Source organism: Ursus americanus, chromosome 23 (genome assembly GCF_024610735.1).
Source record: "Ursus americanus isolate L20-20 chromosome 23, mUrsAme1.1.p, whole genome shotgun sequence".
NCBI classification, from domain to species: domain Eukaryota; kingdom Metazoa; phylum Chordata; class Mammalia; order Carnivora; family Ursidae; genus Ursus; species Ursus americanus.
The window spans coordinates 19,189,226-19,204,330 of NC_142149.1; the positions used below are offsets into that span (position 1 = coordinate 19,189,226).

The window sequence follows — 15,105 nt, forward strand, 5'->3', positions numbered from 1 at the left end:
CCCATCCCCCACCTTTCCCTTCTCTTTGGAAACTGCCTAGGGTTAAAGTCACAATATTCCTGATTTATAGGCCAATGTGGCGAACACATGAATTTACCCTGGGGTACACTATGATCTGATTGTGGGTGAGTCTTTTATTTATTTTATTTATTTTTTAAGATTTTGTTATTAAGTAATCTCTACACCCGACCTGGGTCTTGAACTTACCGTCCCAAGATCAAGAGTCACATGCTCTACAGACTGAGCCAGCCGGCTGTCCCACGTGCGGTGGGTCTTTTAATGTCTTCTTGTTAAAGGAGAGGCAGGGAAGAGAGGCGATGACCTTGACATCATTCTCTCATTTGTCCGACAAATGTTTGTTGCACAGCTCCGATGTCCTAGGACCTGTGGTAGTTATCAGGGATACAGAGATCAGAGACACTGTCCCAGCCCACAAGAAATGCGTTGGCCTTTGGGGAAGACAGGGAGGTGAACCATTAGTTGGAATATAGGGGGGTAATTACTAGGAGAGCAGGAACAGAGTGCAGGTATCCCTGAGGAATTTCATTGCATCTTCCAGGGGAAAAGCAGTAGCCCCTCACTGTTTTACTATTGTTTTCAGCCATTGTTACATTTTATCAGGAAAAAAAAAAGATTTTCCACATAGATAAGTGAATTTCCCAGAAAACCAGGCTTATCTCTCTAGGTCCCATAACTTAAAACATTTAAAAGTTATTTAGGGGGAGCCTGGCTGGCTTGGTTAGTAGGGCATGTGACTTTTGATATTTCAGGGTTGTGAGTTCGAGTCCCACATCAGGTGTAGAGATTACTTAAAAATAAAATCTTTAAAAAAATTTAAAAATTATTTTTGGTAGGAATATTTGTAAAATGTATTCTTTACTCCTCTCTTTTCTTCAGTGGAATATACTGAATGAAATTCAATCTTTTCTTTTTGGCTCGAGGCATGGGCATGAAGCAAAGGAGGGAGCCTTTGCTTCTGGCTAAGCTGCCCGCAGACTCCTTTGGAGGTGTTTTCACCCTTAAGCCAGATCGTCCCTTCCTTATGGCTTTTTGTCATTTTTCTGTCTCTTTTCTCCTTGTTGGGGTGATAGCCTGGGTCCTAACGTCTTTTACTTTAAAGTCTCTAGTACCCCTAGGGGCACCTGGGTGGCTCAGTTGGTTAAGCATCTGCCTTTGGCTCAGGTCATGATCTTGGGGTCCTGGGATCGAGCCCTGCATCGAGCCCTGCATTGGGCTCCCTGCTTGGCAGGGCGTCTGCTTCTCCCTCTCCCTCTCCCTCTTCCCCTCCCTCCTGCTTAAGCTCTCTTTCTCTCTCTCTGAAATAAATAAATAAAATCTTAAAAAAAAAAAAGAACTCTTAAAAAAAAGTCCCTAGTACCCCTCTCCTTTCTCCTTGCAAATTTGTGTTAGTCTAAGAATTCATACATCTAAATAGGTTAGAATTTTGTTTGAAATAAGAGTGAGTAGGGCACCTGGGTGGATCAGTTGGTTGAGTGTCTGCCTTTGGCTCAGGTTGTGATCCGGCATCCTGGGATCCAGCGCCCAGTCGAGCCCCCAGTTAAGCCCCGCATTGGGCTCCCTGCTCGGCAGGGAGTGGCTTGTCCCTCTCCCTCGGCCCCTCCCACCACTCGTGCTCTCGCTCACTCTCTCAAGTAAATAAATACAGATCTTTAAAAATAAAAAAAAAAATGATAAGAGTGAGTAGACTACGAGTCAAGACTCGACAGGCTCCCGTATGGGTGAAGTGCCTAATCTCGAGTACGTGAACCTGGCTATCCAGAAGGCGCTGTTCATCGTTTTCTTTCTGCTTGGTATTTATATTCTTTTGAGGGATGTCTCTGAATTTCCACCATGTATCAGACACTAGAGATACGGCGATGAACAGGTCAGTCCTTGCCCTCAGGGAGAAAAAACAAAACCCAAACCATAAGATAACAAAGTGTGGTGACATTTATGGCAAAGAAAATAGAGGGTGCTGGTGGAACATCTATAGAGAAACCAGAACTCTTCCCTGGAAGTTACACGAAAGTGATCTGGAGGATGAGTAAGGGGCCAGCCGGATGAAGGAAGTGGAGTGAGGAGGAGAGACCCCAGAGGAGGAGACACGTGGAGAGGGCTGGGAAGTCAGAATGTGAGTGTTGAAGGACCTGGGGGACGCCCAACGTGGCTGGAGTGAAGGGAGCCAGGTGGAGGTGTGATGCAGAACTGGACAGGGACCAGCTCTTCTGGAGGGAGCATCTTCCAGGTGAGGGAGCAGGCGTCCCGGCAGGTGTCTGAGGAACTGCTCTAGTCTCAAGATCAGCTGAAACATTGGATCCCCCCAATTCCCAGGAGATCTTAAGTTTTATTTGCCTAAGCGCTTTGAGGAAACAAAGAAATGCGTTCATTAAAAAAATTGTAAACCTATCCATCTTTGTATTTCCCGTATTTGCAGAAATTTGGTTCTGAGGTGAAAGTTGGTGTCATGTATAACTTGTGGGAATTAGACTTTTCACAAATACTTGTTTTTAAGTAATAACTCTTTTTTAGGAATAAAGAATATGATTATGTATGGAGGATGTTAAGAAAACAGAAGTTCTTTGTTGTTGTTTACCTATAGAAATAGGTTTATGAAGTTCAGGCCATGATGTATAACTGAATGTGGCATCTAATTGCTTATGTAAGAGATTATGCAACTCACTTAGGAGGCCCTAGCTGTTAAGTTAGCTACAGGGGAATCAGAGTTATACACAGACGTGAAATCGCCTTCTGACTGACTGACTTAACCTTACCATTGAACCCAAAGCAATATTTTGTTTCAACCATGTTTAAATTCTTATAAAAGGGCTAGCCTTTATATCTGTGGTGGATTGTTGCACCAAGGGCCCCTAGCGAAGTCTGCTTCTCAGTATTCATGCCCTTGTGTAGCTCCCCCGAGAATTGACTCTGGGCTTGACCATAAAGCGTGCCTTGGCCGACAGGCATGACACAAGCACAGTAGGGTAGGGTTTGCGCCCTGGGGCTTGTCCTCTTAGAACACCATCCTGGAGCGGCGCCTGGGTGGCGCAGTCGTTAAGCATCTGCCTTCGGCTCAGGGCGTGATCCCAGCCTGCTTCTTCCTCTCCCACTCCCCCTGCTTGTGTTCCCTCTCTCGCTGGCTGTCTCTGTCAAATAAATAAAATAAAATCTTAAAAAAAAAAAAAAAAAAGAACACCATCCTGGACCGCTATGCAAGGAAGTGGGTCTTGTCTGCTGGAGGTTGGGAGGTTATGAGAAGGAGAGCTGAGGCTTCCTACCCAGCACCAGTTGCCAGACACGTGAATGAAGCCAACTTGGACTTTCCACCTGTTCCAGCCATCTGCAGTGGCCCAGTGAGCCAGAAGAGACCCGCAGAAGACTTGCCCAATCAGTGCACACAATCAAGAGAAATAGTAAATCAGTGTTTTATGTCTCTATGTTCTGCAGTGAATTTTATGCAGCAATATATAACAGGAACAATGTCCTTTTACACTATCCCACGTTCACTTTAAAGGCAGGCTGAGGGTGGCTCAGTTGGTTAAGCGTCTGCCTTCAGCTCAGGTCACCATCTCCAGGTCCTGGGATCGAGCCCCATTTCAGGCTCCCAGCTCAGCAGGGAGTCTGCTTCTCCCTCCGCCTCTCCCTCCCCCCTCTGTCTCTCTCTGTCTCAAATGAATAAATAAAATCATTAAAAAATAATTTTTAAAATTTTAGATTTTATTGGAGAGAGAGAGATACAGCAATTGAGACCATGAGTGGGGGGGAGATGGAGAAAGGGCAGGGGAGAGAGAGAAGCAGACTCCCTGCTGAGCAGGAACTCTGCCGCGGGGCTGGATCCCAGGGCCCTGGGATCGTGACCTGATGCAAAGGCAGCCGCTTAACTGAGCCACCCAGGTGCCCCTTAAAAATTGTTTTTTGAGGGTACATATTTTAAAATCTATTATTTGTTGGAACTTAATTCTTGCCAGAATGCCTGAACATTCTAGAGAACACATGGAGTTATATTTGAGAGTATTAGAAAAGGAAATTACGTAACAAAAATACAATGATAAGACTAACAAACTCACGTGAAATTATGCATGTGGTGGACTGCAGACAGAAAGGGGATTGTTGTGGTCGAACGTGGCGGGAGGCCCCGGGTGTGCCCGGTCAGGAATGATCTGGGAGGGCTTTGGGGGAGGGAAGAAAGTGGGGCAGTCTGCTGAGCAGAGCTGGTCTGGGGCAGCTCAGGGCAGGGCAGGGCAGGCCACGGTGCCTGAGAACAAAATGATCAAGAGCGGGCCGCCGGCGTGGGCAGCGGCGTCTAAGAATCCACTTTTAGGAAGGAGCCGCAGGACGTAGGCTAGAGTTCTGATACCAGATTCTGCCAAATATCAGTTTGCAGAGTTAGGGAACAGGAGGGAATAGAGAGCAGGGGGTGGGGGCAGGGGTGTGGTGTTATTTTGGGTGAAAAGTCCAGAAAGGGCAGGCTGGTGGCTGAAGCTTCCCAGCTGGCCTTCAGGGGCTCCCCTTTGCTCGGAGAATAAAGTCCAAACTCTACATGGCATAAAAGGCCCTGCATGACCTGTCTGCTCTTGGAGTATCAACCTGACCTTGTCTCCTGCTGCTCCTTCAAAAGCGCCTTTTGGGCCTTTGCAGTTTCCAGAACCCACTGTCTTGTTTCTAGGCCTCCCGGTCCCCTCAGGTCCTTTTCCCTTTGCCTACCATGCTTTTCCCTCCGGATGTGAACACATTAACGGCTCCCCTGCACACAAGGCCCCGTTGGTTTCTCTCTGGGAAGCCTTCCGTCAGACCTGGGTTGGGCCATAACCTCTTTGCTCAGTGTTTGGCCTTCCCTCAGCCCCAGGTGGGCTCCGGTGGCCTCGTTTGCCCGTTTGCCCGGTGTGAGCTTCCCCGCCCCAGCAGACAGGAAGGGGGTGGTTGAGCCGCAGAAGAGAAGTAAACGCCATCTCACGCTTCCCTGCCAGCAAGGGCCTTAGCACAGGCTAGCCCCCCTTCCGTCGCCTATGTCTCCCCTTGGAAAGCTTCCCTGAGAATTCAAGACCCTGTCAAATGATCGTTCCTCTGTGTGACTCCCACACGGGCCTCCCGAAGCCTTTCATTCTTGCTAACACTCAGTAAATATTTACTGAGCACACACTGTGGTGACCCTGCCGATGTGTGCTTATCACCTTAACTGTCACTTTGCTGCGTAGGTGTCTCAGGCTGTGAATTTTTTTTTTTTTTTTAGGATTTTATTTATTTTTATTAAACAGAGATAGAGACAGGCGCCCCAGTCGGGCTGTGAATTTCTTGACAGTCAGGACGTTCGCTTACACACCTAGGGATCCCCAGTTCCTGGAAAGGGTTCAGGCACACAGTAGGCCTTAATATATTTGGGGCGCCTGGGTGGCTCAGTCGTTAAGCGTCTGCCTTTGGCTCAGGGCGTGATCCCAGAGTCCTGGGATCCAGCCCCACATCAGGCTCCTCCACTGGGAGCCTGCTTCTTCCTCTCCCACTCCCCCTGCTTGTGTTCCCTCTCTCGCTGGCTGTCTCTCTCTCTGTTAAATAAATAAATAAATAAAATCTTTAAAAAAAATAAAAAAATAAAAATAAAAATAAAATGAATTCATGGGGCGCCTGGATGGCTCCGTCGGTTGAGTGTGTCCGACTCTTGATCTCAGCTCAGGTCCTGATCTCAGGGTCGTGAGTTCAAGCCCTGCGCTGGGCTCCACACTGGGTGTGGAGCCTCAAAAAATAAATATAAATACAAATAAAAAATTAATATACTTTATTATAAACGAAATTGGTTTCCAAGAAATTCCTAAATCCTTAAGGCTGGAAAGCACACTACGGTCACCTCATCCATCTCCTAGGACTTGACTGTTCCAGGCTAGTTGTCACGCAGAATTTGCTTGACGGGGTTCGGTGAAGGGGGACTCACAGGCCATGTGGCCGCTCATTCCACCTGAAGACAGCAGCAACGGTGCGGATACTCTTCCTGCCACAGAGCTGCAACCTGCCCCTTCGTAGTTCCCTCCACCACCCTCATTCTGCTCCCTGGACGGTCACAGTAGAGGCTCTCCGCTCCCGCAGTTGACAGCCCACCATATATGTGGCAGCTAATGCATCACTTCCTAGGTTTTCTCTTTCCAGGACAGGAGAGACCACAGCCCGGCTGTGTGACCCTGACCTTCAGTGTCCTTGTTTGTAAAAATCCGGGTCAGACAGTACCTGTCTATGCAGTTGTCAAAATTAAATGAGCTCATGTATGTAAAGTGCTTAGAACAGTGCTTGGTGTATATTAAATGCTCAATAATGATTTCAATATTATTTTGTATAATATTTTACCTATAGCCCTTAAAATTTTACAGCTTATATTTTGAGTCATTTAACTAAGAAAACAGAATGACGGGGGCGCCTGGGTGGCACAACGGTTAAGCGTCTGCCTTCGGCTCGGGGCGTAATCCCGGTGTTATGGGATCGAGCCCCACATCAGTCTCCTCTGCTAGAAGCCTGCTTCTTCCTCTCCCACTCCCCCTGCTTGTGTTCCCTCTCTCGCTGGCTGTCTCTATCTCTGTCAAATAAATAAATAAAATCTTAAAAAAAAAAAACAGAATGACGGGGGCACCTCGGTAGGGCATAAGACTCTTGATCTCAGGGTCATGAGTTTAAGCCCCACATTGGGTGGGCAGTTTATGTAGTTTTTTAAGAAAGCGGAATAAAATATATGATCATGTGCAAAAATTATATTAATATATTTAACTTATTTCATTTAAGTTAATTATATTATATATCATATTCCCTACCCCCCAAAAACTCGAAAAACCCCTTAGGTAGGGTTCGTTATGAAGCTTGATGGGCAACTTGGTCTCTATTTTTAATGAATGTTTGCTTAATTAATGAACAAAATGAACAACTGTCTACAATACCTTAATCCAGCCCTGATCATTCATAGATAATGCTTCAAGATTTTCTCATCGTTCTTGGTGGTGTTCCTTCATTTGGGTGACCAATGATCCCGGTTTTCTCAGGACAGAGGGAATGTGGGAAATTTAGTTAAAACCAAGTCTGAGGGGTTCTTGAGCCTCTTGGAGCTTTCGGTGCTAAAACCAGGATGAGGGGCGCCTGGGTGGCACAGTCCTTAAGCGTCTGCCTTCGGCTCAGGGCGTGATCCCCGCGTTGCGGCATCGAGTCCCACATTGGGCTCCTCCGCTGGGAGCCTGCTTCTTCCTCTCCCACTCCCCCTGCTTGTGTTCCCTCTCTCGCTGGCTGTCTCTCTGTCACATAAATAAATAAAATCTTAAAAAAAATAAAAAATAAAACCAGGATGAGCTGGTCACCCTATTCATAGTTCATATGGATTTCGGGGTTGGAGGGACGAATTGCCTACCTCTGGAGTCCATAGCCAGGGTCAGTACTCTAGCAATGCCAGAGATACGAGGAGGGCGTTTCCAGCTGGGTCTCACAGGGGTGTCAGACCTTGATTGACAAGAACCTGCAGCTTTGCAAGAAACTTGATTTTACCAATTCACACAGCTGCGATCAGGTCCTAGGGCATTTCACTAAAACTTTAGAAATGATGGATTAGAAAACCAGAACATCAATTTAAAATGTTCCCGTTACTTTCATAGGGCAGCCCCTTACCTGCTCCGCATACGCAAGAGGAATGGAAAGTGAGCAAATGGTGGAGGTGGGCCTTCCTGGAAGGTATACTGGTGTTGGATTTGAGTTGACTCTCCACGGGAGAGCCCCTTTCTCGGGAGACGGAGCACACGGGTGGCCAGCGGAGACCCTGGATGAGGGTGAGCGGACTGACTCACCACGCCTGTCCGGGTCTGCACTGACCGTGAGCTCCCGACCCACTCTGGTGCTCGTCCCCTGTTCGCCTCATCCGGGTACACTTTCCAAAGGGACAATCCCGAGTTCCAGATTGGCTTATAGCACTCTATTTCTACCATAAAGTGCTTCCTGATACTGGCTCTCTGTCCCTGGGTCACATCACACGGGGGTTCTGGGTATAGTACCCTGAAATGGCTGATTTTCTCTTATTTGTTTAGTTGGAGAGGTGCCTGTCCTGGGCGAGAGCCGTCTCTCCCGGCAGCCACCCTCACCTCTCATCTCCCCGGGACAGTGACTTCAATGGCTTGCAGGCTCTCAGACCACAGTTTTCACCACCAGCACCACCTGCTGCCCTGATTCCCAGAGGCCCTCCTCCCTTTCCACCTGGCCTCCTCGCTGCCCTCTAGTTGACATGGTTGGGGGTTTGCCACTCGCCAAGAACTGGGAGGCGCTGCGCTGGCCGGGGGTGATGGGTGATCTGGAAATAGCCTTGGGGGGAAGGGCCTGGCTTTGAAGCTGGCTCCGAGGTGTGTGTCTGTGCTTGCAGCGCCTGGCCTGGCCCTCGCAGTGGGGAAAAGGAGGCATCTTTGCAGATCCAGCCTGGGGTACGTGACTGGAGTACTAACCACACACAACTTTTACTCTGGACTACCTGCTGTTTCCTCCCCCTGGGGCTCCACACCCTTTAACTGGGTCTGGCCAAGGAAGGCCCTGGGCTTGTGGCCACATCTGCCGGCGCTCATGACCCCCACTCAGCACCAGTCACTCCAGCAGATACCCCAGGTGATGAAAGGTTGGTCATCAGGGGCAGAGGCGATAAGGGGAGAGGAGCCGGGCAAGGTGCCCAGTGGTGCAGGGGCCAGAGGTGGAGCCGAGAAGGCACCAGGTGCACGCTGGTTTCCCCTGAAGTCACCCTCGGTACCGAGACGACAGGCGGCTGGTTGACATCAACCAGTCTGGCTCTCCTGAGTCAGCCTCCTGCGGGCCCTGGCAAGTGAAGGTGACAAGTTCAAGCTTTGACTGTGATGGTAACAGGCTAATGGCCTCCCCGCCACCCCTCAGACAGCCCAGGGCCCGGCCTCTGACTGCCTGTTCTCTGCCCGGCCGTCCCTTTTGTTCATAAGGGCCTGGTCTAAATGTTTCTCACTGTTCATATTCAAAGCTTTATTAAAGATAAGTAGGTCCATGAAGGGAAAAAGATGTCCTCAGGTCAACAATGAACCAGGAGGAAAAAATCATAATTTGCCCAAAGTTCCTGGGTACTCTTCCTCATTTATAAAATGGGATTAATAATATCCATCACTTTGTAGCATTGAACAAAATAATGTGAAGTGCCTAGGATAGTGGCCCCATACATGTTTGCTATTGTCACCCAAACCTCACCTTTAGGGTGCATAAGGGCCTAAGAGGGGCCCTGACAATCCACCATGATCTAGGGACAACCTACTTTGTTTGCCCTTGTGATCCTGAAAATTTAGGTCACTACATATTTACTACTTCCTTGCAATCTTCCCACCGAAGTGGAGAGCACTGGCCCTTTAAACTGGACATCACCTGTACACAGAATTATGGAGCCTTAGCTATGGACCCACTTTAGGGCCTGCTTATAGTCTAGGCTTTGGATTTGGTCTCCTGAGCTGGTTGTCCTGGACTCCAGCTGCCTGACCAGTGGCTTTCTCGAACTGGCTGACATACCCTGCTTACAAGATTGAAGGCACTTGGACGAACTCTATTGCTTGCCCAGGGCCTGGTGGTGGGGGTGGTGGCTGCAGGCCTGCTGCTGTGATGATTAACAGGACACTCTGATGTGGGAACATGAAACTGGTGGAATGGTCACCTGACTGGGGGGGGGGGAACCTGGGACCCAGAATGTCAGGAGAGAGTAAGGTAATATCTGTTAGCCTTTTTACCCTGGAAAGACATGTCTCACATGAGTGGACCCAACCCATGTTTTCCAAAATGAGGAAGGAGGAGGAAAAGCTAGGGGAGGCATTTGCTCAGAGTTGAAGAGGCTGGAAGTCGGGGAAGACCCTTTCATTGTGATGGAGAAAGAACAGGCATCCCCCTTCCCCACATCTACAAGCTTTAAGAGACCAGTGACTTAATTTATTATGTCCAGTGCTTTATTAAACATAAATAGTCTCATAAGAGGAGACATAAGCCTACCCCCAGGCCAATACAGAGTACATGTACATGTGTGTATTTATGAGGAAGAGATATGTGAGGTCCCTGACCGGTTCTCTGAGGGGGTGGTCAGTCAGGCAGGGCCTGGGCCAACCAGTAAGGCAGATGAGGTCCCCGTCCTGGGGTCCTCACTGCTCCTGGGCGCCCCAGGAGATGTAGTCTGGCCGCGTGGCTGCGTGGTACTCGTCGATGAGCTGTTGCACAACCTCCCTGGACGTGTCCAGCTCATCGAAGTTCTCCTTGAAGATGTCCTCCTTGCGGAACTGCTCCAGGAAGGCCTCCCGCTTCCGCAGCTTGTCGTACTGGCGACAGGTCCGCTCGAAGAGCTTGGTGTGTGCAGAAAGCAGGGGTCACAAAGAACTCGGAGCAGCAGTATGGCCCAGAGAACCGGGGAACCAAGTGTGCGCATTCCACACATTAGGAGATTCAGAAGCAGGGGCAGCAGGGATGCGGAGAGGTGAGGCCCAACCAGGGAAGGAAGTATGGGAGGACAGGTGCAAACAGTGAGCCTCACCGAGGAGATGCTGGTGTGGTTGGCCATCATGAGCCCACTGACCCGGTGTGCTGAAGGCAGGTAGGGAGACTTCCTCGACAGGGCCACCTGGATGCTGGCAGGGCCCCAGGGGATGAAGTTGGCCAGCTTCCGTTCACGGATCCTCTGCAGACTCTTGTGGACCTGGGGGGAGGGGTGCACCCAACAGTGGTGGTGGTAGCCTCTCCTCTACCCCTGTGGGTTCCGGGGGTGGCACGAAGGGGCCTCACCTACCTGGGTGGGGTCCACCTCCCCCTGGATGATGTTGAGGATGGCGATGTAGCAGTGGTTGGTCTGGCGGTCCCGGCCTGTGGACACCATCACGTTCTTGGGCTGCAGCAGCCGCCTCATGACGTCCAGGACCGTGGTCTTCCTCACGCTGGCCACCTGAGGGGACAGCGGGCCACAGGGCCCAGGCCGGCACTCAGGGCACAGTCTGATGCCTGAGCCCTATCAGACTCTGAACTCGGGCCAGTGTGGTCTCTTGGGGCGGTGTCTCGAGATTCAGGTCTACACTGAGCCTCTGCTGTGGGACCAGGAACCTCGGCCCTCCTCCGCTCAGCAAGGTCCTACCCCTGTGCAGGAGTGTCAGCAGGCCCCCAGAGCCCGGGCCCTGCGGGGAGCCAGAGGCAGAGGAGAGAGGAGACCAGGGCGGCGCGGAGTCGCACAGTCTGTGCCAGTCCCTGAGCACAGAGCCTCTAGGGGCCGCAAAGGGCAGCTCCTGGGGCAGCAGGAGGAGAGAAAGGCTAGGGCAGGGCCTGCTGGGGCTGCTCCTACCGACTGATCCGTGGTGAGCGGGGTGTAGCCCGTCATAAGGAAGTGGAGTCGAGGGGTGGGAATGAGCGAGGCGATGAGGCCGATGAGGTCGTTGTTCATGTAGCCGGGGTAGCGCAGGGTGGTGGTGCTGGCTGACATGATGGTGGACACCTGGGGACAGGAGCGCCGTGTCATGGGCCTTGGCCCCAGGGAGGGGTGGGGTTTCCAGTCCAGAGAGTCCAGGAGTGGGGGCTCACCAGCTGGTTGATCTGGGAGAAGGACGGGTTCTGGATGTGCAGGCGGTCTGTGGCAATCCGGTTCAGGGCTGTGTTGTCCAGCACCACCTGGGGGGGACAGAAGAAGGTGACAAATTTATGGGGACAAAAAGAGCAGGAGCTCTGCCTGATCCTGGGTTCTGAAGCATAATTTCCTTGGTGCTTCATGACCAAAAAGACCCATCCAAAAGGCACTGGCAGAGGACTGAGGAACAGAAGGGCTCAAAATGGACTTTTTAAGTGCAGGAAAATGATGAAAGAAGACAGGGGTGCTGCGAGTGGAGAATGGCAGAACCCAGGACACACCACACAGTCTGCGTTCTGGGTCAGCCTCTTGAGTGTGAGCAGTGAGTTGTAGGGCTGGACCACCACATCGCTCATCTCGTCCTGGTTGGGAAACACTGAGTACGTCTGCACCAGCTTCTTGGGGTACCTGACGGGGTTAAGAGAAGAGGGTCAGGGTAAGAGACTGGAGGCTTGGCAAACATGGGGCTCGTGACAGTCAGAGAGCAGCTGAATCTAGATGGGGAAATTGGGGTGGGACACAGAATCAGTAGAGAAGGGAGATTTGACTTTTGGAAGTCTGCAACCCCAAAGGAGGAATGGCGGAGACACATCTTAGGACCTAGGGTTCTAACTCTAAACCAGTCCTACTCCTTGAACCTTCATCTCTTCATCTAGGGCCTAGATGCTAGGCTCCAGATCCAACCGCCCAGAATGTGACCAGGTTCTTGGCTATTGTAACTTCCCTTTCCTAACTACAGGAGCAAATAGAAGGGCTCTTTCACTGTTCTAGCAAATAAGAAGGCGTATCTGGAAGGCCTCCCAGTTACTTGGGAAACTAAGTCCTCCAGCCCCATGAAACACACACTTACCTGTCATTCAGCCGTTCTAAGAGGTAGGAGCCCAGGCCAGAGCCTGTCCCCCCAGCGATGGAGTGACATAGCACGAAGCCCTGCATGGGGAAGGGGCAGTCAGTGCCTAGGTATTGCATTGCAAACTGGACCCAACGTACAACTTCTTGGACTCCTATTTTCCCGAGCCCCCTCCTCCACTTCCGTCCTCCACACAATACAGCTCAGGAGACTCTGCCTTGTGTCCAGCAAAGCCCAGTGGCTTGTCCAGTGTGCAAAGGGCACATGGGTAGGTTTTATATCTAACAGGTGGCTTCTAAAGGGTGTTGTCAAGCCTTCCCTATGAGAGCTCCCACCAGCATTCCTAAGACACTCACCTCTAGACTGTCACTGCCGTCTGCCTCCCGGTCTATGATGTCGAAAATGTCCTCATGGATCTTCTCTCCCTGTACAGACACAGGGAGTGTCAGAGTGGAACAGGACCATGGGACAAGGACTCTGACCTCAGAACAGCCACCCTGAATTCTCCTTATAGAACATAAAAGGCCTTTTTTGGAGCACAGTGGCCCTGCTTTTTATTTGCACTGAGAGGCAGTAAAGCAGACATTATGAGCAGACACTACATCCACACTACCTGGGGTCATGTATTAGCTCTAGTTTTTTTTTTTTTTTTTAAAGATTTTATTTATTTATTTGACAGAGACAGACAGCCAGCGGGAGAGGGAACACAAGCAGGGGGAGTGGGAGAGGAAGAAGCAGGCTCCCAGCAGAGGAGCCCGACGTGGGGCTCGATCCCAGAACGCCGGGATCACGCCCCGAGCCGAAGGCAGACGCTCAACGACTGCGCTACCCAGGCGCCCCTAGCTCTAGTTTTATTTAACCAAGTGACTCTGGGCAGATTACTCAGTTTCCTCATCTGTATAATGAAGGTAATAATACAACTCCTCAGTCCCTTATTTAAAATTCTTGAGGTCAGGTATGTTTTGGGATTCAAATATTTCCCGTTCTAGTAAGGTACTATGGTACATATGATGTATGTTAAGTAAAACGCCAGCTGGGTGTCTGATGTATGTTAATCAAACGTATTAACATTTGTGCAATGAAACATATGAGTAACGACAAGTTGGACAGAAACTATAAAATAGCCAGTCTCCACTGAGATTTGTTTTGTTTTTTTAAAGATTTTATTTTTAAATAATCTCTACACCCAACATGGGGCTCGAACTCACAACCCGGAAATCAAGAGTCCCTTCCTCTACTGAATGAGCCAGCCAGGCACCCAAGATTCGGTTTTGCTACTACATAAGTTATAAAGCATCTTCTGGTTTCAGAGCTTTTTGGAATCTGGAAAAGCAGTTAAGAGTCCGTGAACCTATGATACCTGCCTCTACGGCTGTTGGGGACCTTTAAATAAGTTACATGTAACGCACTTAGTACAGCCTGGCACACAGCACTAGCAAGTGCCGTCTTAACCATATTACGTAGTTGACCTAGAGAAAAGAACTCTCCTCAGCCATCTCTCTCTCTGCACTACTCATACATCCTTGATCTGGTTTCTTCTCTCTCTGGCAAGTCATACCGCCTGTCCTCACACCAGGAGGGAGTTGTGGGTCCTGCCAGGGAATAGCAAACGACCTGCGAGAATCCACTGGCCCAGTTGTTGCCAGCTCCTCCTCCATGCTCGGACAGGTAGATGTTCTCTGGGTTGTAGAGCTTGGCATAGGGGGAGTTGAGGATGGAGTGGATCACCCGCGGCTCCAGGTCCAGCAGCACCGCCCTGGGGATGTAGTGCTCATCGTCGGCCTGTCAAGGGGAGTCCAGCAGAGGGGCCCAATCAGCTAAGGCCCAGTCCTCCATCCTCCCAACTCTGGCTCCTGCCTGCCCTCCGTCCTCAAGCCAGCCGCCCTGGCTCCTCTGCCCAGCAGGTTTCCCGGTAGCAGGCCCCTGCCCTTCCCTCAGCCCGCCTGGCCAAGTCGCTGGGGGCACCTGGTAGAAAAAGACGTCCTTGCGGTCAGTGCCCTCGGTGGCGAACTCCTCCACGATGCCCTCGGGGCTGATACCATGCTCGGCGCACAGCTGTTTCCAGAACTCGAACCCAACTGGGGGAGGGGGGACGGACGGGGGAGAAAGAGGATATCTGGGTCTGGGCAGATTCCAATTAGGAGCTGTGGGACTAGGTCCGAATATAGGAAGTCAAGCCTCGGGAGTCTCCCATGTCAGAGGAAAGGGCCGTATGCCAGCGACTGGGAGGGGAGGGCCCCTCAAGGCTGGGCAACTGGACACTGGGTCAGGCATGTCCCGCCTTCGGAAAACTACGATTCTGGGAAGGGCAGATGGAGTCCAGGATCACACAGCGAGATCCCACAGAATCTAAGGAACCTGACTAGTGGAGGGGCCGGAGGTTCGCTCACTCTGATTGCCGCACTGGCCCAACTGTAGGGTGATGATTTCCCTCGGCATCGCTCCTCAGGTACCGGCGTTGCAGCCGCTCCCGCCAGCCAAGCCACGGCTCGCTAGCCGCTAGCCACACGACGCAGGCGCCAAACAACCTGCTCCTCCCACGAACTTTCTCCGCTCCAATGAGAACTGAGTTCTGGCGATGGCGGGTCCTTATTCCTTTGGCTTCAGTCAAGCAGACTGCGCGTGCGCAGCTCCGGGTCGGGCTCTGCGCCTGGGCGCGGGGGAC

The 15,105-nt window shown here is 50.9% G+C and overlaps 1 protein-coding gene across 1 annotated transcript; it reads right to left on the reverse strand.

Moving 5' to 3' along the window:
• Nucleotides 1-9,919: 9,919 nt before the first annotated feature.
• LOC123781957 (tubulin gamma-1 chain) lies at nucleotides 9,920-14,996 on the reverse strand. Its single transcript, XM_045781748.2, has 11 exons — nucleotides 14,831-14,996; nucleotides 14,406-14,518; nucleotides 14,055-14,222; nucleotides 12,797-12,865; nucleotides 12,441-12,520; nucleotides 11,872-11,998; nucleotides 11,548-11,634; nucleotides 11,312-11,461; nucleotides 10,769-10,921; nucleotides 10,517-10,678; nucleotides 9,920-10,328 (listed from the first exon to the last, which is right to left on the reverse strand). Exons 1-11 carry the CDS (start codon nucleotides 14,877-14,879, stop codon nucleotides 10,131-10,133), a joined length of 1,356 nt encoding a protein of 451 aa, XP_045637704.1. The 5' UTR covers nucleotides 14,880-14,996; the 3' UTR covers nucleotides 9,920-10,130.
• Nucleotides 14,997-15,105: the final 109 nt, after the last annotated feature.